We start from the raw sequence: 27106 nt of genomic DNA on the forward strand, positions 1-27106 counted from the left end.
AATTACTTTAAAAAATAAATAAATAATAAAAAAATTAAGCTCTATGTATAGTGCCAAGCTTTTTTATAAGATCAGGCCCCTAACAATTTGATGGTTTTGGTTAATCATGACATTTGCTAAATACCTCAGGTCAGAATTTCCCAACTGGTGAGACAACTTCTGAAAGACAGCATCCGTCTTCAGAGGAAAGACGTGAAACTGTTTTTCTTATTTGATATATTCAATTAGTATTGTTTCCTTCAAAGCTGAAAATTGGAATTTAAAAACAATAATGTTAATTATAATTAATTTATATTTTGCTTAAGTGTTCGCTATATGTAAGAAACCTTTAATAGGAAATCATATCAGGAGCTTTTGTGGGCTGTAGCTGAATGAAATTGAAATGCAGCTTGAAATAAACAGTGACTATTAAATACCTAAATATTAAAGCAAAGTAGTTTGACTTATTGTTTTAATAAACTCAAAATGAAAAACTTGAACCCATATTCAACCATATGAAGAGTATTTTAATTGATTTAAATCAACCCATTTTGTTTTAAAGCGCAGCAAAACAAATATTTTATAGCAAACAAATGTTTTTTGCTCTTAAATACAAGGTGCCTTTATCATTGTACCTCCATCACATAATTTTTTTTTTTTTTTTTAAGGACTTTGGCAATTCAAGCAAATTTAACTTCAGTGATAAAATACTAGATGTAATAGTCTTTTAGAGCAGCCTAGAGATAACTGCTAAACACCATTTGCAAGGTTCTGAAAACAGGTAATATAAATAAAATATTTGTGTGAATGGATTATAAAAGAAAAGAAACTCCAAACTATATTTCTCAATGTAAGGCCTGAAATTCATAACAGAAATGTGTTTCATGACAACATTAGCCATATGCATTAAATGGTCAATGTACTGATTTCATTTGCAGAAATATCAGTCCCTTATTGTTGGAGTTGCCCTAGATCCATAGCCTTTAGCAGACTATCAAAAATGCTAAATTAAACAAAAAAAAGGGAAGTAATTTAGACTGTGAAGCAAAATTGGTGTGAGAAAATCTGCTTTAAACTTTTAATAACTGTTACATATGTTTTGTGTCTTTTTGTTTTTACAGATTTCCTTTTTGCCTCTGGAGTGTTTCGTTATGGCAGCCTCCAGTGAACAATGACATCCTTTGACAAATATAGATGCCAAAAAGCCAGACGAAAACAGTGGCCTTGTTTCATTTTTACTGCAACACAGTGAAATGGTGCTCTTAAAGATTTGTTATTGACTCCTACTGGAAAAAACAAACTCCTGATCGGACATTTCTTCCCCAGCCCTTTCTTCCCCAGTGTTCTTATGGATGCTTGACACAGTGACATCATGTAGTAGGCCCTGAAGTGTTGTCATAATTAAGTTGCAATGGTTTTATACACTTCCCCATTTCCCAACAGCTTTCTGTCAGTTCTGCATTCTTTTTCCTGGGGCCTGATTTTCCCATGTTACTGGTTAGCAGATAGGCTTGTGGCCTCTTTTGTTCCAACCACCTATGAAAAACGTCAAAGAGCAGACGATCCATGCTATTTTCATGCACTCTGCATCATTATTACCACTCCCATCTACTTGGCACTGTTGGTAGCCTCTCTTCCTTTTGCTCTGATTGGCTTCTTGTTATGGTCCCCACTCCAGTCAGCCAGAAGGCCATATATCTACTCCAGACTAGAAGACAAGAACCATGCTAATGGAGCCACACTGCTCACTGAATGGAAGGCTGCAGGGAATGGGAAAAGCTTCTGCTTTGGCAGTGCCAATGTTTGCCTGCTGCCAGATTCTCTGGCAAGATTTAATAATGTTTTCAACACACAGGCTAGAGCTAAAGAGATTGGCCGGAGGATCCGAAACGGGGCAAGCAGGCCACAGATCAAAATATATATAGATTCTCCTACCAACACATCTATCAGCGCAGCAAGTTTTAGCAGCTTGGTCTCCCCCCAGGGTGGAGATAGCACAAATCGTACTGTTAATGCTGGCATCAAAAGGACAACATCAATGGAGTATAAAGGGGACAATTCTGGCTCAAACAACAGTGAGGATAGTAGAGAAGATAAAGGTGGAGCTGGAGAGCCAAATGAGGGAGAAGAAAACTCTTGCATTGTCCGCATAAATGGAGAGGATAATGGCCACATGTCAGACGCAGAAACAGATACTGTCAATGGCCAGGCTCATGCCAGTGGCCCAGCAGAGCCCTCACTGGAAGGTGACGCAGAGATCTCAAAAACACCTAACCACAAACAGAAGGAAGGCGATTCTGGGAGTTTAGATAGCTACTCTGCCTCACGAGAGTCTTTAGTTAAAGTTCGCGTTGGAGATGGTACAGTGGACCAAAGCACTGTCAACAACAAGCTCCTCTACAAAGCTTCAATCATGAAGAAGACTTCAGTGCGGAAAAAGAAACATACAGATGAAACCTTTGATCATGAGATCTCTGCTTTCTTCCCTGCCAACTTGGACTTTCTGTGTTTGCAGGAGGTGTTTGACAAAAGAGCTGCAGAGAAATTGAAAGAGCAGCTTCATCACTATTTTGAATACATTGTCTACGATGTTGGGGTCTACAGTTGCCATGGCTGCTGTAGCTTTAAGTTTGTGAACAGTGGTCTACTTTTTGCCAGCCGCTATCCTGTTATGGATGCTGCCTATCACTGTTACCCCAATGGAAGAGGAACGGACTCCTTGGCTTCCAAGGGAGCCTTGTTTCTCAAGGTAAGAGCCTTTTTGAAGCCATAAATATTGACTCTATATATGTGGCAAGCTATAAAGTTACGTTATTTTCTCTCAGTCATTTCTGTTAGAGTTCAAAGAGGCAATATTCAGATCTAGATTACCTGATACAACCTACATATAGGTTTTGTGGCCTAGATACCGTGTTAAAGTGATGGATGTGCATGAAATAATGAGGGACTTTTGGAGGTAGAACTTGACTGTAGTTTCAAGTGTCAAAATTTGAAGTAGTTTTCATGAATTTTAGTTTCTTTTTTTACAGAAATCTCTTCAATAAAATGCACAAATTCTAAGCTTCGTAACACAAGTATAGTACAACGGGCATTAGTGTTGGAAACCAGCTTATTATGCATGTTGTGTGTTTATGTGGGAATAAAAAGACAATCAGAAGTCTAAATGCCAGTAGAATAAAACTGAAAGAATTGCAGTGAAATGATGAAATGTATGGCTATCCCTCTGTCTTGGTTGCAAAAGGATTGTTAAGGAGAGGTGCGAAGAAGAGTAAACAAACAAACAAACAGCCTGGGACACTGGGGAGCACAGAACTTTTTTACTTTATTAACACAGTTTACTTAAATTAACTAATGGTAGTGAGAACAGGAAGCCTGGGGTTATAAGTGTGTAAATCGTGGAAAGCAAAAGTGAAAGTCTGCATGCAATGATTTGCTTTTCCAAGACTAGTGGCTGTTCATGCTTAGTTCTTAGGAGAATCTGGCTGTGCTCTTCATAAACTGGAAAGCAGGCTCTTCTAATTTGTGATTAATCAAGAACCAAAACTTTGTGCAGAGATCCAAATATGTAGACCAAAACCTAGACAGATCTGAAAATCTCCTAGAATACTGGATTTCAGATTTTGTGATTTGGTCACAGTTTGGAATCAGTTTCACTAACTAAAACCTGAACTTCTTTCCTAATGCTAGGAAAATACATTAGGTGCTCAAATTATATGTACTTTCTAGCACATATGCTCACCAGTCCTCAACAAAAGTCATTAATAGCTGTTAGAATCCAGATAGTTAATAAGAATCAGCAGGGGTTTTGTACCCACTGTTTGTAATTTGTAAACAAAGCAAAAAATTTTGGTATTGTGGCTTGCATAAAAAAAGGAGATATTAGAATTTGCAGTCTGATAATGGTTCAGTGTTTCATATACATTTGACATAAACAAAAGCCATAGCTGAATACAGGTTTCTAAAAATTGGGTTTAAACTTTCTATACTGTACTCTTCCGTGTTTATAAACAATTAAAGTTTATTTTTTTCAACATAAAGTGCTGCATGCAAAAAATGAATATATGTGTTGTGCAGTGTAAATATTACCGGGGTCACAAAAACTACCCTTCAACATACGTGTATATTGGGGATTAAGAGATTAAAAAAATCTGCTTTCAGCTGCCCATTGCTGAGTCATTGATTTTGCTACCCTGCTAGGCAGGCCGCAACGTCTCCATTTCTCTTGCAGAAAATTAAGCCTCTTTTCAAAATTCCACTGGGATGATGAACTTAATTATGGATTCGAGTTGCTAAATAATGTTACAGTTGAGCAGGGAATAGGGACCAATTATTATCAAGATTCGAAGATGACTACATTCTTTTAAATATGACAGAATTCTGGCCCAGCTAAAAGACCATTTTTCCTCATGTCTGTGTCATTCTGACATACTGTACTTTGTACCTAAAGTATTTTTCATTCCCAGTTAAGCCTATCCTGATATGAAATGACTTTCTGTCTTAATTGTACATTAATTGATCATTGGTCCTTTCTTTCTTTGACAAAAAAAAAAAAAAAAAAAGAAGGTAGGAATGGTCCTACTTTGAAACAAAGTAGGTTTGAAGGTTGTTTTTGTTGATGTGGTGCTTAATCAGCAACTGAGTGTGTGTGAAGTCTGGAGACAGAAGTTACAGTAAGTAAAAGCCTGGTTTGTTTTTGAAGTCAGTGAGAATAAATCCATTAATTTAAGAAGTCTCGAGGTCTTACACTGGGATAGCAGCAAGCTAGTAAAGTGTATCATAACTGTGGTTGGAAGGTGTCATTCTAGCCAGTACTCTGCCATTCAAAATGGACATCTTCTATCGCTGCTTTTAGATGCTTCTTTTACTGGCTCTTACAATATTTTGTATGTATATAATGCAAGCCAGTCCTACATTAAGAGTTTATCTCGGTGTGGTTTCAAAGATAGTAAGAGAGCCTTGCAGAACAAGAGTCTCCGAAGTGCTTTCCATTCAGTAGTGGCATGGAGTTAAGTCTCTCAATTCTATGCAAACTCTGTGTTTTTAAGTTCCTGGCTCCTGTGGAAAGCCTGGTGTTCCCATTTCTGAAGTAGAAAAGACACCAATTGAGTTTTGTTTAGGAAGTATACTTACGAAGACTGTTCCCCTTGCATAGCTTCCATTTCTGAGTAAAGGAGCGATTGCCCTCCATGTTGTTGTTTTTTTTTTTAAAAAAAAAGTTGTGAAAAGCAAGTGAGGGGAGAAGATTTGCATATTTTGAAAATGTGGATAAAGTCACTTAATATTTCCACTCATTGGGAGGATGAAGCCTTTATTCAAACCTTTCTGAACCTCAGGAAAGACCCAACATCCAAATTCAGAAGAATGTTCAGAGAAGGAAAGTGTTTCTCATTTAATGAGTACAGTTTGTTTCCTTACTACAAATATAACTGCTAGGGAGATAAATTGAAGATCTCAGAACTAAACATTTAATGAAAGTTGAATTATTTTGAACATAAAGGCAAAACTGTTTTGGGGGAGTTGTGTTACAAAACAGATCCCTACTGCCAAGGTACAAGTGTTTCACACATTTTCTTCCTTTCAGAGTAGGTTCTGTTTCCAGTGAAGAGGAAGTGATTTTCCATTGCCCTCCTGTTCCCTGCCCTGCCTTCACCATCTAGATTGTAAAGTTCAGGTGGAGATTTGGAAGGATTTGAGAGACTTCCTTAGTCATACAGAATTATTTTAACTGAGAGACTTGCACAGCTCAAGGGTTATTATTAGTCATTAGGCAGTTATTAGTATTATTATTAGGTTATTATTAGAAAGGTCAATATCAGCTTAGTAGAAGGAGAAACTAAAGCACAGGAGGGTAAAGTGATTTGATTGTGCCTTAACACCTGGGGCATCACAACCAAGGAAAGAAGTTGGAAGTAAATTACAGAGGCTTTTAACGCTGCTTCATGCTACTGACTTCACGCTACCTAAGAGCTATTGGGAGACCTGTGCAAAGGAATTTTGCTAGCCTTGATCTGTTCTCTTCCTAAAGATGTCTGCCACAAAAGGTGCTGCTGCTGGCATTTTCCTGACAGAGGTCACAGGCTGGTCCTTCCATTTGTATAGGCTGATGCTTTCCAGGTCAGGATGAAGGCATCAGGATGACATAGTTGTGAGTTGTTATTGCATAAAGCCCATTTTCTCCATAACGGGAGGACTAATGAACATTCAGCACTTTGATCTCTTCAAAACTCTGGCAGCGTTTCTGTCTCCAATCTGAGGGTCTCATTGGGACGTAAGAGGGACATAGTCACAGAAAAAATAGCATATAAGAAGGGGGGAAATGTCACCTGCATCTAAGTGACAATTTCATGTCTGAAGTGTTAAACCACTGTTCCTAGTTGCCACTAAAGACTCAGAGGAGAAGTTAGCAAATATATAAATCAGCCAATCCATTTTCATACTTTGACAGTCTGGGCCCTTGAGAGGCTCTGCCATGACTCCGTTCTAGCATCACATTTCACATTAATTTAAAATGCCTAAGAAAAGAACTCTTGAGTCTGCTTTGTAGGTTTTATAACTCCAATTGTCTCTTACTGCTGCTCTGCTACAGATAGAGGAGGGAAGAGAGACTGACGCAGATGCTGTCCTGTGCTGGTGATTATAACTAAAAAGCTAGCTTATATGTATCTGTATATAACATGATGCAGATTGCAGTGTTCTCAGTTAACTCTGCAGCTATTGGTTTGACACATACATAATTTTAATTCACAGTGGTTTTGACGAATTTAAAGGGAGTTTTAAGCTACACGTCTGTTTCAGAAACTGGATGATGATTTTGCAGTCAAATCGAGTTTAAAAGTTATCAATGAGTGCTGAGCAGAAACTGTGTAATGCATTACCTGTTTGTGATTACTGGAAGGTTTCAAAATGTCAACATTCATCTTCAGATAGAGGGGTTAGTATGTAGCCTTAGTTACACAGTCTTTGAGGGATGCTGTGTAAGTTTTGGACAGTAGTGTAATAAAACCAGAAAATATCCTAAACTTGACCTGGCGAGTTACTGAATTGGAGAGCTTGTCCATCTATTTCCAGATGTATCAATCTAATAAAGACTGTCACTTCTGCTGACAAATTTTGCCTCTCTCTTACCCTTAAATTGAAATTGCTATAACTGTAACGTAAATCTAAGCCATACAAGACATGTAAATGCTTACTTGGGGGAGGGAGGTGAAGGAAAGAGGTATCATTCTCAAAATGGCTATTAACTGAGGAGAGGTTTTGGAGTGGTTTTCTTTCCACTGAGACTGGGAGATAGGGAAGTATGTTGCATAGAAGGCTGTTCTTCCTACTGTTCTTAGTAAGAAATTATTCTGGTTTTTGGCATCTGCTGAGAGAGAGATCTTCAGCAAAAATAGGAATTGCTTAAAACACTGTATGTGAACATAGAGCAAAAGCAAAACTGCAGCCTGAAGTGGGTAGTTTGAACAGCTAATAGTATTCTAACAAAATCAAAAGGAAAAAATGTCTTGTGGTTTTTGCTAAATTTCTGAAAGAACTTGTGTTTAATATTAATTCCTAAGCTTATTAACAGATTTACTTTTCAAATTCTCTGAAAATTAATGCTGTTCTCAGGAAGTACAGTAATTGTGCAGAGAACATGTTATTATTCATTGCTTTAAAGGAAACCTAGCAACCTTTGCTTTATGTGCAAAGCTGAACTTGTTTTCAAAAGAGCTGATACGGTGGTAACAGATGGTAGAAGGAGCAGTAGCTCTGATTGCAAAACTGCTTTGAAGCACAGTTTTTACTATTTGTTACTCTCGAGGTGCCTGCTTCGTATGATAAAATGAGGGTTCCCTGAATTAACCTCTCTGATCCTCCTTTTTGATATTACTGATGCAGATACATTTTGCTTGGGTAATTTAAGCTGTCTTTCCTGTCCCATGCCAACTTTTGTGTGTTGTGGCTGAGAGTGAAGGGGCAACTTCTGCTATGCAGAAGGGGAGCTTTTTTAACTAAGGATTACACAGAAAAGGGGAATGGCTGTTTTCTGACCCCAGTAAAAGATCATCTAGAGCTTTCAGTGGTGAGATTTTCTTGTCCTTGATCAGTTGTCCAGTATCTGCAGTTATCCCGAGATGTATAAAAGAAATGTCTAGTGCTGTTCATGAATTTGTTTAGGTAACTCTAAAGCTGTGCCATTTAAGTCAGGAGGGTTACCTAAACATTTTCCCCATGTTCAGTTGCTGCTATAAAATGTTAATGCAGGAATTGGATCAAGTCCAGTAAACTGCCTGAGACTGTTTTTAAAAAAGAAAACAAAGACCCTACCATGGCCCTGTACCATGTTCCTTCACTTTGATATAATTAACATTATTAATCACAGTCTTTTTCCCCTTCATTAATGGGAACAAATTAAAACTGTTGTGCAGAATGAAATACAGGTTTGAGAGAATGTTGAGTTGTGGGCTTTATCTTCTTCAGAAGAGGAAGAGCCCTTCATTCATGGCACCAATTTACAGCCGCTTTACCTCACATATAAGCTTAATGAAGCTTTGCCAAATAACTAATTCTCTGAGCTCATGGACCAGTAGTTGTCATGTGGCAGGTAGGGAAAAACAGGATTCTGAAATAATCAAGTGCAAGTGTGGCTAGAAAGAATTGCAGAGCACCAAACAGAATTTTGAGCTGACCTCTGTAACATTTTAAACTTATTTAATTTATTCAATATGCTTAAATAATATATTTATAATAATAAATTAGTAATTTAACTAATGCATCTTCTTTAGAAGCTGCTACATATCCCTGAAGGCAAAAGGCAGAGCTGTCAAAAGTACTAAAAATAAGATAGATCTTTTTACACAATGTCTAAGCTAACAAAAAAAAAAACACTACAAAGAACAGGAATAAAATACATCTTTCTTGGAAGTTACCGCTAATCTAAGTAATCTCTGTGGGACAGGAATGCTTGAATTGTGAATGTGAGTAGTTGCAAGTTTTCCTTGGCATCTTCTCTTAACAGTAACAGGAATGAGGACTGGGGCACACAGTTTGACTGCCTATTCCCATCAGTTTCTTGGTGCCGACTCCCCTGTTTGTCTTGGAAAATTGCTCAAATGGAAAAAAATGTCCGGAAGGGGTTGATAATCTGGGAGACGACAGAGAAGTTGTAATGGGAAGAAAAAGAAACTGTATTTTCCATTTCTTTCTCTTCTCTTCCTCACTCTATTGTTTGCTCATTATAATTACATAGGATGTCTATAATGATATTCCCACAGTAGTTGAAAAAGGGAGGTACAAACAGTGTATTGTTACTAGCATGTCTCAGAGCATCAAACCCGGGAAGTCTGAACCACGAGTGTATGTGGAGATACCACTACTTGCGCATATACAGTTGCTTTATTTGGAGTAATTCAGTTGAATCTCATGCTCCTGTATTTTAATGGAGCTTCCCTTGAACTTAAACAATATTGGCTACATATGGTAAGATGAGTATTTCTGTGGGAGTAAGTCAGTGTTACATCTACTGTGAAGTCTGTAGCCCTGCTCTTATTCTCTGTCTGGGGTGTTTTATTTCTAAGACAAACAGTAACTTGAGACCCCTGCTTAGATGGTGCTCTTTACAAATGCAGTGTTCATGCTTTTGTTTTTAAGGAGAGAGGTTTTCAGACTGGCTAGTTTTTCTTCATAATATGAACATCATTAGCTTGGTTCTTGGCATGACTGTAAATTTGTTTGCCATAGAGCTATATACTTTGGAGACATACCCTCTTCAGAAGCATAATGCAGGAATCACTACTACAGTTCATATTTATTCCAATGGCAAAATTGACACCTTCATGGTCAACTAAGCTGATACAGTGAATGGTTTTGCTCATTTACAGTCCAAGATGTGATTAAACTGTAATGTCTGAAGCTAGAGCTATTCTGTGTGGCATCCCATCTCCCTGAAGGAGTCTTAATGTTGCATCCAGATTATTTACCTTTCCCAGCTTTGGGTTTATTGGCTGCATGTAGATTGTGGGGTGATCAACTCCCTGGAGCAGTTTTTCCAGGAGCACACCAAAATTTTAGCGCTCTCTGGTTTGCACGCCTGGATTTGCTTCCCATGAAGGAAGAGGCAATGGCATATGCTTGGACGTGTATGTATACAAACCCTTCATACTGGAGGGTACACATTTAAGAAACTGTCTACTTTATTTAGGATTTTTTTGAATGGCTACCTCCTGGCAATGTGAAGCTTCTAGAAAATGTCACTAAAGGTTAAGTTCCCCTCATAACAAACCTTTTGTTTTTGTCTGTGCATTATTGGTTAGTCTTTGAAAATCTAGTTTGGTTCTTTAATTGAGTGAGATTTCTCATGTATGGCACGGCCCAAATTTTTACGCCCTAAAGAACATTTCCTTCCAAGTAGCTGATGATGTACTAACACAGCAATGACATGTTTGAAGCTGGTTTTTAAGCTGATATTGAAATACCCCTGGTATTTAGGTAGCATTTCCCTGTTTTTTGCTTGAAGTATCTGTTGATGCTTTTCTTGACATCCAGATGTAATAGAACTGTTTTGCACTGCTGGGACAGATGTGTGTAAATATAAACCGTTAAAGACAAGATACTTGTCATGTTTGCAGCTTTGTATACATATTATACTAGAATGTGATAAACATGAGATGTGCAAGATTTTCCAGTTAGCTCAGAAAATTCCCATGATAGCAAGTAATGTGACTGAATTTAAAGTTATTTCATTCACTCTAGCTCTAAAATTTCAACTATTGCTACTCGTTACATTTTTTTTTCTTGTCAACAAGAATCTTTCTGCCATAGCCTTGTTGGCTTGATTTCTTTCATAAGCACTGTTTATTACCTGATACCAGTCTAATTAGAGGACATACTACTCCTTGGTCCACATAGGACAAGTTTTTAATACACAATTATAGGAATATACACAATTTTGCATAGTATGGCACAGTATCAGCATGGTCTTTCCAACAGCTTGTACTAATGTGCTATGGCATAGAGATGAAATCTTTTAATAAAAAGTACTTATGTCAAGTACTTTTGTATGCTTGACACAGTCAGTACTCTGACTGAAAATAAAAATTCAGAGCTGTCAGTTTTGCACTTATTTAATTTACAGGCAGGGGACAAATGTAAATATGTAGCAGTAGAAACTGGCATTTTGAATTCCAAATACAACCATAGTAGGCCTTCCCCTTTACGGAAAAAAGCCTCTTTCTCATCTGTAATGAGCTTTTTATGCTCCCCACCACTACCCCCAACAGCTAACAAAGTGTAATGTTCAGTGGTGTAACAGGGATCCGAATCCACTCCTAGCTTCCAAATGTTTGACTAGTTTGATTACTTAACCTTTGCAAATGTACTGAGAAGTGGAATATATTTTGCATATTTCTGCATAATACTGAAAAATATTAATTTGTTTCTGTCAACTTTATATCATTGGGACACTTTATTAAACCACAAATATGTTCTGTTTTAATTTTACCTCTAGGTAACACTAGAATTTAACACGATATCACACACAACTTTTTCCTCTTGTAATTATTATGCTATTTCAAAGCACTGAGAACTTATAAATGTATTTAGATATTACCTTCCTGTAAATTTCTATAGACATAGAAGAGTAGTCCCTGACACAACTAAGACTATACAATGATTTTTTTTTTAGAAAGCAGTATCTGAAGTAGTTCCCTATAGAAGGGTAATTCAATGGACGTGTTATTGATACAGAGCTACTAATGTAGAACAGTTGAGGTGAACTTAAGTCAGGCTTATGGTGAAGCAGCCACTCTGGCTTATCTGCTTACATATATTTTCTTTTACAATGTGAATTTAGAAGTTTCTTCTGTATTAAGCAGCAAAAATTATATTTGTGAAGCGCTGACTTGGTTTGGTGGAAGTGGTACTTTTCTGCCAAGATCCACGTTGCAGGCTGAAATGAACGGTCAGTGTTGTCTTCCCGCAGGACTGCCACGTAGCTGCTCAGGCCGAGTCACCACAATATAATATACCCTTGAAAATGGAACACTCTAAAAGTAGCTACTGTATTTGGCCATACAAAGGAATGTTTTTATGCAGAATTATAGGGCTTGTAATATTCCAGAGGTCAAGTAGTTTTCCTGTCTGCACATCCCATAGTCCCTGTCCATCTGTGAAATACCAAATTAGACCGAATAATCAGATTTTCCTTACTATTTTATTTCAGACCATATTCAATATACTAGTGCTTCTACTGTGGCTGGGAATTGACTAGGAGGCTGCAAGAATATTTATTTTCTGTCCTAGTAGTTGTCACAAATATTTGCCTCCATGATGATTATACTCAAAATGACTCTGCTTGGCCATTTACATTAATAGTGCCACTCAAAAAACCCCCCAAACAAACCAAGCCCAAAAAGTCAAAAAAGTTGGAGGAAACATGAAATCTGGGAGACAAGCTGCTTTGGATGTACTTCCATGCTGGCACTTTCCACGGAATTCTGTTAATGTCTTCAGATGTTGCTTTTGAGCTTTATTTTATTTTATTTTATTTTATTTTATTTTATTTTATTTTATTTTTTTAAATTAGCAAAGTGTTTATGAAAGCCCCTTTCCTTTTCCCCTCAGGGATGTGTGTAAAGCAGCCGCTGTTGCTAGCAAGTGCAGAGCCCTGGGGCACTGTCCCCCTGTGGTGGCAACCCCGAGGGGCATTTGTTGCACTCACCCACATGCATATAGCAGCGGTCAGTCTTTCTTCTAGGCCATTTCTTGTCATTCTTTGAGAGCAAAAGATCCCGAGTCTGTTTCAGTATAGATCTGTGCACACAGGGACACTGTATGAAACATATTTATTTATGATTAATGGAAATGAGTGTGATCCTATGCATAAATTGGTTGATGAGGCCTTGTCAGGCACTCTATTAAGGCTGCACAGAAAATTCTAAAGCCAATTTGAGTTGACTTCGTTTTCTCAACTGACTGTAATTTATGTTTGGATGTGCAGCTTTTAGACTTAAATCTTTTATGCTTTTTGGATAGAGACACTGAAAATGATTCCATCTGCTTTAGTCAATAAGAGGATTATAAGCAGCACGTTTTTGCTATAAGGCAGAAAACTTTATGCACAGTATTTTCAGTGTGGTTGCAGTAGATGGCATTGAAAGATGTACGACATGCACTCTTTTTCTCTGCAGCAGGAGAGACTGCAAATTTGTAAACTAGTAGAGACTTTACAATATAGTTTTCAGTGTTGAAGAGAAAATCTGATTTTGAGTTATTAAGTTGGAAAATGTAATTCATACACCTGCCTGCCCTAGATAGTAAAGGATATAAACTAATGATTTCCCACTTTCCTATTGGAATGGCATACATTGCATAAGAAACTGGAGAGAACGCTCCTTTTAATTCACCCGTGGCACTGTGATACATTCAGACCAAGGCAGCCTGAGGGAGGAAGAGAGGTCTGTGTAGCAAAGCTGCTGCAGTAGTCACTAACAGCTGTCCAGTGGATCAGCATATCCTTTGAGACTCTGCTATAATCTTGTGAGTTTAGGAGAATCCTCTGGCTTAGGGGTGGATCCACCAGTGACTGCATGTATTTTCCTTGTTTTCCTCTGCCTTCACCCTCCCTGAAGTTAACACAGGTTAACTGTGTGGGAACAGCAATAAGAACACCATCAATATCCATTTGGAAAACTGTCTAAAAGAGGACTGAACAGAGCGAGGACAGAATAATGCAAGTCATATATTACACATTTTTCTAGCTGGAAAAAAACCTGAAAGTTAAAAAGGCATTGTTGAGTACAAATCACTGCTAAATTCACTTACTGCAGAGCTGACTTTCAAGTTACCAAATGAATCAGATGGCTCTTGGATAGCTAGCTGAAAAACAAGAAAACCAACCAAGCTGACAAAATTGTGTCTGTATGAAATGGAGCTCTGCTTGTTATTTAGAGGTGTCAGATGAAACCTGAGCCTAGCCTTGTGAAGGAGAGTCACCCGTGGTTTTGGTTTCTGAGCCCTGGGTACAGCTTTCCTCTATGGGCATTTTTTTCGTATTCCATGCAGTGTTGCCACGTTAATTATCAACAGGAAAACCATATACTCAAACTAGTTTCTTGCCTCAATCCAAATCTTGATCCTCAAATCCTTGGGAGTTTTGATTTGCAGCTGTAGAAGTCCTGAACTGCCAAAACGTTCAATAGGGGTGAAAACCTAAACCAGAACTTGATTCTAATTTGCTTGTGTGTCCACCAGCAAAGATATTTTTAAGTAGAATATGATATAGATGAGGAATTATACTACATACCAGCTTCCCTGGAAGCCCTGCCTCTTCTGTGTGTAAGAGCAGGGGCGCATGTTATGTTTTCATCTGGTGGATGGACATGGGGACTGCTGCTGTGAGCTGAAGAATGTAAACACCTTGCTGAGACATGGCAAAAATCCCCAATACCTTTGTAGAAGAATGTGAAAAATCCATCAAAGTCCAAAACTTGCTGTGGAATGGAGAAAACATGGTCAAAACCAATATTAATTTCACATTTCATCATTTTCCCTAGACTTCTTTTGGCATTTTTTCCTTCTGCATTCTAGTCTTAACACAGATACCAAGAATTAGACTACTAGTAATATTACTATTATATGGCATTTCAGTGGTGGGCCTGAATCTCACATATAAACAAGAGCTGTGATGCAAAAGAGTGGCGACACAACTGGGACAGAGAACAAATGGGATTGCAAAGAGCAGGAGAAAGTAAAATTTTTGCATGTGTTGGAGATCAAAATCGAAACACTGAAGCAGTGGTGATCAGGAAGGAGTCAGTGTGCTCGCAGCAAGTGGGACTCCAGTAAGCCCCAGTGTGTGTCTCTGGTGCTCTTTTGTGTGTGTGTGTTTTCAAGATGGAGCTAGATGGAAAGACTGGTGAAAAAGGCCAATAGCGTGTACAAAGGCTGCACAATCAGGGTTAGAAGTGGAGTTGTATGAGCTCTTCCATTAATCACCTTTTTATTTCTTCCTTCCCTTCCAGGTGCAAGTGGGAAGTACACCTCAGGACCAAAGAATTGTGGGATACATTTCCTGCACTCACTTGCAAGCTATTGCAGGTACTGTCCTAATTTGCCTGTCTTAGTTTTGCACTGTTTCTAGGCCTGTGGTGGTATTTTTGTGCAAAAGTAGCAAGCATTGCTCCTTCGGTAGTTCTGACAAAGTGCAGTGTGCATAGCAAATAGTAGTGAAATAGCCAAGAATGAAGGATAGACAAGTATATCACCCAACCTTTACATTTTCAGTCTCAGAGTAATTAAGTCTTATAGGACACAAACAAAAAGTATCCCTTGAGACCTTTCCTTGTCTTTGCTCCCTCTTAACCAAATACTGTTATTTTAGCAAATAAATTACTGTCATCATTACTTAACAGCATTTAACAGCCCATGCCATGAGGACTGTCATATAAACTAAAATTTCTTTGTACCTAATTCGGGCATTATCAGAAGATACCAGTTAGGACAGTTTTTCCATCAGAAATCAGCACCTGGAATAAGCCCAAATTCTCTGGTTTTTTGACCTGCAAATTTCATACATAAATGGCTAGCAAGTTAATAAACTCATTGAAAAATTCTCTTGGTCATGTTTAAAAGCAGTTCCACTACTACATTTACTACAGCATGCTCTGTGTCCTTTGTTTCATGAAATAATATTTTCTAAGGTTGTTAAAGATAAGTAAAACACAAAAACTCTTAGCAGGCTATGGAAGGCTTTTTTTTGTTTGTTTGTTTTTTTTAAATTTTCACTGAATTATCTTAAAAAAGAATGAGATGTTCTTTAATAGCAGATTTCTGTGTGTGTGAGATATGTGGACTCCACTGCTTCCCATAACCAGACTGGAATTTCATGTAGCTCTGTCAGGTTGTGGTGGAGCCTGTTCCTCCTCAACCATCTTATGACCTTTTATGACTTCTTTTATGATAGTATCTCAACACTCAGCTCTTCTTTTTAAGATTAATATTCAGAACAAGACTGAACTAGATGGGTGGCCTCATCTCCATTTTACAACCCAAGTCCAGAAAGCAAGGGGAAGAAGAGTTAGTAACTTCTGGTCGTTTTATTCCATTTTTAGTGTTCTGATGCATACATTTTGAAATCAAGACGCTTCACCGTTTTAGCTGTTCGCCTGAACACTCATCAATTAAAACTGACAAATACTTGAAATTCTTGGAGATGTCTGTGGAAAATATTCCACGTATATCTCCGATCTTTTGCATCAAAACTATCAGCTCTATATATAGAGTAGGTGTAGTAATAAAATAAAAGCCAAATCTACAAACATTTTCATTGTGCAAGATCAGAATTTAATTTAGCCGGGGGGGTTGATATCCTTAGTTTGACTTGATGCAACTGCAATTCTTGTGCTCCTGAGGGCTGGAGAGCATGACATAGCCCTCTTAGACTGCCTGAAGACAGCATGTACGCTGCAGACTGAGGCAAGACAGTCATGCATTATAAATGGTAGAACTTTGAACCCATGTGCTACAGCATGTCTAGGTTAACCCAGTCGGGCAGCTAGCATTCATTCTACTTTGTCAGTGCTTCAGTTGCAGAGAGACTGACTTGGGAACAAAACTGCCAGTCCCTGAAGTACATTAGAGAGACTGGATAGTGCTAAGGAAGATTCATGAATTTTTCAGCTACATTTTAACAATGTAACATCCTTCTCTGGTTTTCTATTTTTAACTCTGGAATTATGGTGATGTACTGTGAGATTGCTGTTGCGGAGCTGAAATTTTTTGCTGTTCTAGTTTAGGTTATAAACCTCCATTTTTAGTCCTGTTCCTTTTTACTACCTAGTTATGTATTCTCAGTTAGTCTTTGATAACCACGTTGTGAAATCCCTAAAATATTAAAGAGGAAGAGGGGAGAGGGAAGAAGAATGGGGAAGTAATTTCTATTTTCAAAGTCAGCCTAAAGCTTCTTCAAGAGCAGAACACAACCTTTCATTTTCCTACTTACATTCTTGCTTTGTATTTTTAGGCTTATGTGGTTCAAGCTACATTCCAAATAGAGCAGACAATGATTTAAGAGTCTAACTGTCCTTTGATATATCACATTAGTTTATGTAATGAAATGGAAAACTAAAGTTCATAAGTTTGGCAGAGCTGTGCTTTCTGATTTGTATCATCTGATTAATAACATCTCACACATTTAAAAAATTATCCAAAAACCAGTTCAACCATGTAAATATGTGGTATCTATAAAAACAAGCACTGTTTAAAAGGTTAGCCATTTAAATCAGCTTGTCATACATGGCTGAGCACAGTTTGGCTTCCTTGGCTTCCCTTCTAGGATACATAAACTTACACTTAACAGTTCTGATACTTGCATAAGTATAAAATGAAGGGATCCAACTGCTTATGGTCAGGGATGAACTACTAATGCTTTTTTCAAGAGATGTGCTGGCTGAACTCTGTTCTGAGCAATTACTATTTTTTCAGACCTGACACTCACCTTTTTCAATAAACCTTTAGAATTAGATGTAGCTTATCCTCTCAATTCTCTACCTATTACTGAATGGTGCTATGAAGCAGCTCTTCATTTCCACTGTGGAAATAGCTGCATTTCAGTGACAAATGAAGGGATCCTTTAATGAGACTTGAATGTAATTCTTTTCCAAGGGGCTGTTAAGTTTACATGTTTCTTTTATGTCTTTCAATTAGTCAGTGATTAATGTTCTGGACAGGTTTTGCTGCCTAGAATCCACCCAAGTCCCTTTGAGTCATGCCTTTTCAGACACCCCGCCAAGCCATCAAAACAGAGTAAGCCTCAAGCTCTTGCAGCCCAGGTCTGGATGACGTAGCGTGCTGGATGCTATCTCATAATCTCATTCCCGTCCCTGTTTTGTATTTAGTGTGAATTGAGTCATTAGCAGTACAGGTACTGGCAACACTAGCACCAGTTTCAGATTCCACGAGCCTACACAGAGCTTAAGCAGACCTCGGCTCAGGACTGAGAGATCCCCCAGTGTTTGAAATTCTGACTGTGCAATCAGGAGTAACTTCAGTGCTGAGCATCCTTAGGCAGTGATTCCACAGATGTTTCTGAAATAATAAAGCTGGCGTACCCATACCATGGCAGCTTGCCCTTGCCCCTTCCTCTCAGTTGTGCTAACACAGCTGTTGTAGGCTGTGTTGCACTTGACTGGGGACCTGACCTAGCTGAAAAGTAACCCAGCAGAATAAGAGGTTTTTTATTGTTTTTTTTGGACAGTTTGTTTTTATTTTGTTTTCCCAGCCTATCCTGGATTAAGTATGTTACAAGTGTAGGAGTCTGCTTACTCTGTCACACAGCCTGCCTCATGGCTAAACTGAAGCCTTTGGCTGTGACTTGGAAACAATTTTCTCTTTCAACTAGGCTTTACATCCTACACTTCAGAAGCTTTTTTTGCTCATCTTCCCCAGGTTCCCTGCCAATATATCCCATAGCGCTTATCAGTGCTGAGAACTCTGGTTTTACAAACCTCCACTGGATCTTTTAATTTCCTCTGACTAGGCCTGTCAACTGCTTTGCTCAGGCAGCACAGTGCTCCTTCTGACGTCTTCCAGAGTAGGACAAAACAGTCTTGTCAGTGTATAGTACCTACCTGCAGTTCTAACTAAAACTATGATTTCACTTAAGCATTTCTAAAGTGAATGGAAAGGGCAAGTATGATTATCCAGTAATGAACAAAGGTGAAGTATTTATTTATGCTGGCTGAGGTTTCCCACACTACCCTTTCACCCTTCCACAAAATTTGAAGCTGAAGGGAACTTGCAAAGAATTCGGAAATGCTGACTGCAGGAACTGGTCACAACACAATTACTTGCATTTTTCCAGGCCAGTTACTGAGGAAAAGAGTGTAGAGCAATTAGCACAAACCTGTATTCTCTGGTTAATCACTGGTGGCAGTCAGTCAGATCAGTGATTCTATCTGAACGTTTAATTAGAGCTGAAGGATGGAAGAAGTTGTTGAATGTTAGTTTGGGGAGTTACTACTTAGTTCTCTTCTGTTAATATTTATTGATGCTATTTCACTTCAGCAGAAGTTTCTGAAACGTCTGCTCCCCTGATAGTTCTGGATTCAGGTTTGGCTTCTCCTGTAGTTAGGTGTCTGATTAGTCCAGTTATCTCAGTCTCCAAAGCTCTTGCTCATTGGGAGCTGCTAAGACTGAGTCTCACTCGTAACTTTTGCATACAGATACACGCAGTACCTGCTGTGTAGCTGCAGTAAGCTGGGTACCATTAGTTTAATATTAATCTCAGAAAACAGTTATATTCAAGTTGCATTACAGGATCCCATCTTTTGTTATGGAAATGTAGCTCACAGTTCATTGCACATGCTCCACATAGTGTACTGAAGTGCAATTACTTCGATGACCTCTAGTGGGGATAATCAGAGATGCCAGACTGTCACAAGTTCTACACTTTTTCTAAAAAGAAATGGAAGTCATCTGTTTCTACAGTTCCAAGACTACTATTTTTCTGTAGAGCTCTGAGGTTATCTGGTGTACAGTGCTGCTACAAAGGCTCAGCATTCTCACCGAGGGAGATGGATGTCACTATGCAGTTAATGCTTTTTTTAATAATAGCAATGCATGTTACCAGACACCTTTCACAATATCCTCCTAGAATGTTTCTGCCTGTGTTTTGTTTTTCTCAAGAGTTTTCTGGTTTGGAGAATTTTACCTTTGTGTGTTTCAGTTCAGTGGGTTTGCTATATGTTCTTCACGCTGGTCTATGACAGGTTGCTGCCTGAGTTTTATGCCCATATCATAATGGCCGCATTATTTTATCACTCATCCTAGTGAAGCCATGCTAGATGGATAATTCACAGAAAATGCAAAAAAACCCTGACAGTTCAGGGATGTAAAACCCAACATCTTAGACAATTAAGCAATTTATATAATTGGGACTTTGTGAGGAGCAAGACAAGTTACTGCATTCTTGTCAACAAGCACCATGCTTAAAAGTTATGAGGAAACAAAGGCAGGCCAGAAAAAAGTACTGGCCCAAGGAGGTGAGATAGGATAGAAAGATTCAGATGCTGCAGAAGGAGGACAGTCCATGAATTTGAATAAGCTTCACCAGGAATGAGAAAGCTGGGACTGTTCAGCTTCAGGAGAAGGCTCAGGAAGGATCTTATCAAAGTGTGTAAATAACTGATGGGGGGGGTTTAAGGAAGATGGAGGAAGACTCTCCTCAGTGGTGCTCAGTGACAGGACGAGAGGCAATGGGCACGAACTGAAATGCAAGAAATCCCGTTTAAAAAGGAAAATGCTTTTTATCGCAAGGGTGACTAAGCACTGGAACAGGTTACCCAGAGGTTATGGAGTCTCCAACCATGGAGATATTCAGAGCCTGACTGGACATGGTCCTGGGCAACCTGCTGTAGGTGACCCCACTTGAGCAGAGGGGTTGGACTAGATGATCTCCAGAAGTCCCTTTCAACCTCATGCTTTCTCTGAATCTGTAATTTCGTCTGTATCTTTAGTTAAGCAGAATGTATACGTTAGTCACGCACACCTTTTGTGGTTAGTGTCACCTGCTCCAGGCTGTATTTATTCCACATGACCTATTTCTTGTGCTTTTGTCTAGCTACATCTTCACTGTAGGGCTTTCTTGTGCTGTCGTAGCAAGGGGTTTTCCCGAGAATACACTGGGTCTGGATTTGTGTCAAGCTGTGTGATTAGGGTACTATGTGAACTTGAGGTACAAGTAACTAGAAACTGTAGGTTAGGGAATAGATCCAGGAAGCACTTTCGTATTACAGCCCAACTGGTAGAGATTTGTTGGGAATAACACATGTGGAATTATTTGCTGTTGGAATTACCAGTCTGAAGAGATTAGTCACTGTCAGAACCTACTTAAAGCTCTCTCTTTCCCTGGTCATGTTCTTTTCAATATTTCTTTTAATTATTTAAGGTTGTATCAAATCATGCTTGGTTGAACATTTCTGATTTGGTTTGTATTTAACTGTTGTTTTAACATCCCCTCCATCCCCACCCCCTGCAGTGTTCTTGAAAATCGAACCCTTCACAGGTTAAGAGTGTGGTAGGAAAGTGAAGTTCTAACACCTAAAGTTTGTCTGTATGCTGACGCGGTTACAGTGTGCTGCAGAGTTCACATTTTAATAAAGAGTGCAGGTGGCAGGTGGAGTTGAGACGAGTGATTAACAAACTGTGAGGATGTAGACTTAAATATTCACCATCTCCACAGTGGCCACTGAAAGCAGCTTTGGACATACATAACTGATGTTTCTAATTGTCTTGTACACCTTTAATAGCTAGCACAAAGTAGTAAATTAAGTTAAAATAAAACTGTAGTCAGACTAAGTCATTTTGGGTTTGCTGCTTTTCCTTCTGATTGTGGCATTTGAAAACAAATCTTTTATTTTGAAGAAAAGTAATGTTGTTCTGACTTGATGTATCATTTCAAGTCCTAAGGAAAATGATAACTGTTAACTATAGGTACAGTGAAAACAAAAGGAAAGGAAAGACAATATGGTAAACAATTGTTTCTAGAATGTGTCTCTTCCTGCTCCTTTCCTTGTATCAAGCTTTTGCTGTAATCATTTTAAGAGAGCCAGTAATTAACTTTTTCTTAGCCTTCATGTCACCTAATATGCTTGAAATTGTGTGGTTAGTTGCTATAATTAAAGAGCTGTTTTGCGTGTCAGATGGTTTCACAAACAAAAAATATTTGGCAATCACTTTCATATCACTCCTATAAAACAGGGGCACATCCTCAGCACATGCAGCCTAGTGTAACTTCCCTGCAACTGGTGAAAAGGATCCGGTTCTTTATTTCTGAAGTACTGCCTACCTAAAACTGTATCTACACATACCTTTATAAATATGAAAAAAGTACTTCCAATTTAGGCATTCTTAACTGAGCACAAATAGAACCCTTCATTGGATGGACTACTACAGTATGAGTAAGCTGGATTTACCACTGATGTATATTTACTAATAACGCTTGAAAGTTAAATTTTTCATGTCTAAAAATTAGAAAGCAAAGCAAAAAAAGATGAAGTGGTTTACCCCAGAACATGCTGTCCAGTTTTGTCTGAAGTAGGATTTTAACTCTGAACTCCTGATTATAAATGTAGTGCATCAGATCATCCTCCTCCTGTGGCTGGAAACGTCATCATTTTGGCTGGTTGTCTGCAGCACAGATGCCTTGTCTTATTTCTTCAGATGTGTCTAGTGTGATTGATTTCAGAAGGAGATATTTAAATCATCAAAAAGCATGGTTCCTAATGAACTTCATAATGGGCTAAGCGCTATGTACTGAGTATACTATTAGCCACACCATTTTTTTTTTATCTTGCACCCTTTTTTCAAGGTGTCTAGCAATAGCTTAGCAACTAATAGGTTGCTGAGTAACATGCTAAAAGGAGGTCTTATTTGTTGTTTCAGTTGTTCGTTTGTTTGTTTGCTACAGGAGATACTACTGTTCGATGTGAGCAACTGGATATGCTTCAAGATTGGCTGTCTGAATTCAGAAAATCTACCTCCTCCTCCAGTACAGCCAATCCAGAGGAGCTGGTGGCTTTTGATGTAATCTGTGGAGATCTCAACTTTGATAACTGCTCCTCTGGTAAGACAAGGTTTTCCTTTTCCTGGTGTCTACCTATTCCAAAAAGGAGTAGGAAAGTTCTTGATTCTTGTGGGTTATAGCAGTATACTAAGCTGTGACTGGCTTTTGGAAGGAAAGACTTAATTGCTACAGATATTTCTAAAATGGGTACTAGCCTTGAGACGAGCCAAAGAGAGTAGCTCACACTTAGGAGCTCTGCTGAGTTACTAAGCATGATGGTTTTTAAGGCACAAGGGGCAGTAATTTGTGACTTGTGGTAGCATAATGAGGACAGATCTAGTGGTTTAGCTTTACTTGCATTAGGTAGACACCTATTGTCCTAGAATTTTAGTTACTAATGGAAGACATGTATGTTATATGGGATTTTTGTGGAGAAAAAGTAGTAAATTCATGCAGTTAAAAATAATATGATAGTGCATATACACAGACAGAGGAGATTAATGCTGCAGAGAGAACTAAACATTGCTGAATCGGTCTTGGAAAAAATTAACTGATGCTGTGTACTTCTGTTTATTTAATTTTAATAAATTTTTAGGGGTTTTTTTTCTGTATTTGGATGCTGAGGGTACTAGAAAAAGAACTCCACAAAACCTTAATTAAAGGGTGGTGAGTTCACAGAGATGGTAGCCTTTTCCAAACATAATTATGCTCTGTTAACAGTTAAATTGCCAACATAGAGTGCAGAGCATTGTGTTTGTGTATCCTCTCTGCCTCCCTGCTCGGTACAGCTCAGGCATCCAGCAGAGCTCCTTGGTGGCTTTACACAACGGCAGTCAACTCTGCTGGCTTGGAGCTGGCAAATGGATCAGTGGCACCCAGTGGCCAGCTTCCCCTGCCAGGCTGATGGCTAAAAGGCCTTTTGCATGACTGGGCCAGAACGGAAGTACTGAGATAGAAAGAGCACAAGGCAGGTACAGTGAAGGAGGGCTCGTCAGAGGGATTTCGTCTGTGCCGTGTTACCAGGGAAATGTGTGGTGTGCAGGTGGGCTCAGGCTGCAGCACTGAAAGTGGGATTCAGCAATTCAGACCAGAGTTTGTGGATTAACAGGTGAATTTGTGAAAAGCATCTAGTGTGAATTCTGTAGTCTTCATAAGAAGCCTAGGTAACCGAGCCCAAGAGCAACAACTGTACAAAAAATAATTTTAAGAAACAAAAAGCAAGCATTGTCTGATCTCAGAAATAACCAGTGTTCTCTAGTCTCATGACTTGTACCAGACACTTGTAATGGAAGATTTTAGCAAAGCTGGAGAAACGTTTAATTGGGTAGAAAAGACTATCAACCCAAAACACAGCCCTTCTGTTCTTCATTTCTAGCTCATACATACAAAAAATAAGTCACAACTATGTGATCCAAAGTAAACTCAGAATGGTCTGAGAAGGTGCTGGCAAGTGCTCTGAGTGGTCGAAGAATCCGTTACGCGCGATCACTGAGGTGAACAGTTAAGTGGTAATGGCTACAGCGTACTGTAGTTAAACACGTATTAGGATAAAATATAAACAGTAGCAGTGGTAGTGAGATTTTTAGGGAAGGAAGGAAGGAAGAAATGTGGTCAATAACAGTTCTTCAGCTAGCCAAGCTGCCACACAGACAGGCTGAGGAAGCAACTGCAGCAGTCCCAATGAAGGGAGGCAGAAGCTGGGGGATACAAATGGACACATCTGCCATTTGGCTGTTTCACTTGCAATACTGTTGGATGGATGGAGTGGCCTGGAGGCAAAGGTGCCCATCAAGGAAATAAACAATCTGCTGCACACCAAAGGAGAGACTGCCCAATCAGATCGCAAATCAGAAGTGAGTGGGGCTGTGCAACATGAGGGGAGAGAGAGGGACAGGAGTGAAGCTGTGAGGCAGAACACGTGGTCAGTATTCTCTACCTGAGAAGTTCTGGCACTCTAACCAAGATCTTGCACAAGAAGCACAGAGCATAATTAATGCTGTTGTGACCTGTCTTCTTAAAGAAAAAGTAAACACAACTACTTGCTTTTGCAAATAATAGTTGCAAACATTGCAACTACTACTAAAGAAGATTGAAAAGTATGTTATAAAATCCATTTTATTTTTGCTACCTCTGCCACTTCTTCACATCCCCCTCCCCTTTAAAATCCACTCAGCCTGGAAACGGAAATTAAGCTGGCTATTTCATTTTTTATTTTTAGATTGCTTTCTTTCTTTATGCGCTAAGCAAAATTAATGCAACGTTTTAAAGTTTTCTCCTCCATTTTTACATTACTCATTGTTTTAGGGACATTTGTTAGCATTACAGGGAATTGAACTTCTTAATTTTTTTTTAAAGCAATAATCAGCTTCCTGTAATTCTGCATACGATTTTCTGTATTCTTTCCCACTCCACAGACTGATATGGCAAGTAATTAAAGTTTCAGTGAGTATCAAGCTTCTATTCTTAGATGTATTGACAGTACAGTTTTGAAAGATCTCCAGGTCCATGAGTGACCTTAGCTTATGACAAGTTTTCTGCAACTCAGTTTTCCCCCCAGCTTTGCAGAACATTATGACAACATTCATACAGTGAATTCACACTTAGTGGGAACATGATTAGAAAGTTACTTACTGTCAGGTTGCTTTGGACTGACTTGTGTAAAAGTCTATTATGTTTTTAAACCTTTTAGTGTAAGATAAAAAGCCTTCCAGTCAGGGTTAAGTTGTCTCATCAGCTGTGACTTGTCACTGTCAGTGCCACAGTTGCAAATTAATCATGACAAAATTTTAGTCTATCTTGTTTTTGAGGAAATTTTGTAGACATATGATATAACAAGGGAGAACTTGGAGAAATGAACAACTGCACAGATTTCATCTTCTACTTTTCCATAAACATTAAACAAACCAATGGCCTGTTCAGACAGAAAGAGCAATTCTTTGCCTTGCGTACCTGGCTAATCTTAGGGAGGGTCAGTCCTCCGATCCTCTGCCACAACTCCAGGATACCCTGGCAAATTCATTTTTCAATCTCCCTGCAATTACAAGGATGTTCTCAAGATCAAGAGCTAGTTGGGGCAGGGGAGGTGGGAGGAAGCTAGAAAGATGTAATGAGACAGATCAACTGGTGTGGATGCAGTAGCTGAAGGACAGTCAGCTATACTAATGACTATTAATAACAAAATGGAAAAAGTGCCTACAGCTATGAACACAGTACTACTGCACTCCACATGTGTGTTCTGCTTGCCTCTTAACAGGGAGAGGTCAACAGCTTCTTCCCTTGGCAAGAACAGCATTTTACACAGGGACATCAAACGTGATTCCTACAGTGTGTGAGCTGCATTCTGTCTAAGATACACAGCTCAAAGTTTTGTTTCTGATGTCTGAGGAGTCAGTTTTCATGCATACTTACATATTCTGTTGTCTTGGCAATAGACAGTGACAAATATGTTACAGCAGCAGTTCCAAACACAAGTGAATATTCTGCTGATCCCAAGAGAGAGCCTTCAAGTGTTGCTAAGAAGTTTTAACCTTGTAAAAGGTGTAGGTGCTGCAAGAAAGAAAGTTATCAGGAGCTGTTGCCAGTTTCTTTGCCATTTAACAAAAATGGAATTGTAGCAGCTGGTATTTTCAAGTTCTGGTTGTGCTTGTTTCCCAGGTATAATGATTACTATGTTAAACAGCATGCACGGAACTAGAACTTGCTTATTTGTTCAGGGTCTGAAATTCTGATGTATACATTTTTGTAGGATATCTTACTAAATAATCCTAGAAGCCTGGTGCACTGTATGCTTTAAATGCAAGGAGCACAGTAGCAATTAGCAAAAAATTAATTTCGAGTTGATAGGTCATGCTGATTATGTTTAGAATGGCTTTAATGCTGCAGGTAATATCCCAAGCAAATTATGAATTGCCTGTCCTTTCTCTTATCAGTTATAGCTTGGGAAACATTCAGTCAGTGAATTCTTCTGAAGCAAGTAAAGCACAAGCTTTTATCTTCAACTTACTGAGATGTGTATATACACCCACAGCCATTTACATTGCCATTGTGAAGTCAGTCCAATTCTCCATTGTGTCATCTATCTCAGCAGAAGTTTTGGTGCTTACACCAGTACTGGTGTAAGCAATGCAATGTCAATGGCAGGGTAAGGAAATATGCTGGAAAACTTTCACTTCAGTTTACAGCTAGAAACTACCAAAGGATGTCTTTCATAGAAAGACTTTGTAGGAAAGCACTGTTACTAGCAACCATTTGTTGGAATTTCTGATCCAGACAAGATATTGCTGTGCAGTAGAGCTACTACTGAACTGGTTCAAATCAACCTTATGTATGTATACCGAGTAGGAAGGAGGACTTGCCTTTTCCGTTGTGGCAGAACACGCCATTGTCTGGAGGTTCACAACACATAGCTGATGTGCCTTTTCTTGGGCTGGTTCTTTCCCTGCAGAGGACAAGCTGGAGCAACAGCATTCTCTGTTTACACACTACAAAGACCCATGTCGAATTGGTCCTGGGGAGGATAAACCATGGGCAATTGGTAAGACCTTCTCTAGCCATCAGTGTCTGAACAGTTACTTGTCTGTCACTCAT

The 27106-nt window shown here is 38.8% G+C and overlaps 1 protein-coding gene and 1 long non-coding RNA gene across 5 annotated transcripts in view; one reads left to right on the forward strand and one right to left on the reverse strand.

Annotated features, from left to right (window-relative positions):
* SMPD3 (sphingomyelin phosphodiesterase 3) overlaps positions 1-27106 on the forward strand; it is a 125851-nt gene that overhangs the window by 86047 nt on the left and 12698 nt on the right. For both annotated transcript variants that reach the window (XM_030026134.2, XM_030026133.2), the window contains 4 exons: positions 1101-2728; positions 14979-15054; positions 22424-22579; positions 26964-27053. In XM_030026134.2, the coding sequence (XP_029881994.1) occupies positions 1391-2728; positions 14979-15054; positions 22424-22579; positions 26964-27053 (1660 nt within the window). In that variant the 5' untranslated portion in view covers positions 1101-1390. The remainder of the gene's footprint in view (positions 1-1100; positions 2729-14978; positions 15055-22423; positions 22580-26963; positions 27054-27106) is intronic.
* On the reverse strand, positions 12589-26061 carry LOC115346273. Of its 3 annotated transcripts, none has more exons than XR_005933267.1 (4): positions 25928-26061; positions 22021-22182; positions 14261-14447; positions 12589-13600 (listed from the first exon to the last, which is right to left on the reverse strand). It is a non-coding gene; the product is annotated as an uncharacterized LOC115346273 (long non-coding RNA). The 3 variants fall into 3 exon arrangements; XR_005933268.1 differs by having other exon boundaries at positions 13780-14447; XR_005933266.1 differs by lacking the exon at positions 12589-13600 and having other exon boundaries at positions 13613-14447.

The sequence above is a fragment of the Aquila chrysaetos genome, chromosome 9, assembly GCF_900496995.4.
Source record: "Aquila chrysaetos chrysaetos chromosome 9, bAquChr1.4, whole genome shotgun sequence".
Classification (NCBI taxonomy): domain Eukaryota; kingdom Metazoa; phylum Chordata; class Aves; order Accipitriformes; family Accipitridae; genus Aquila; species Aquila chrysaetos.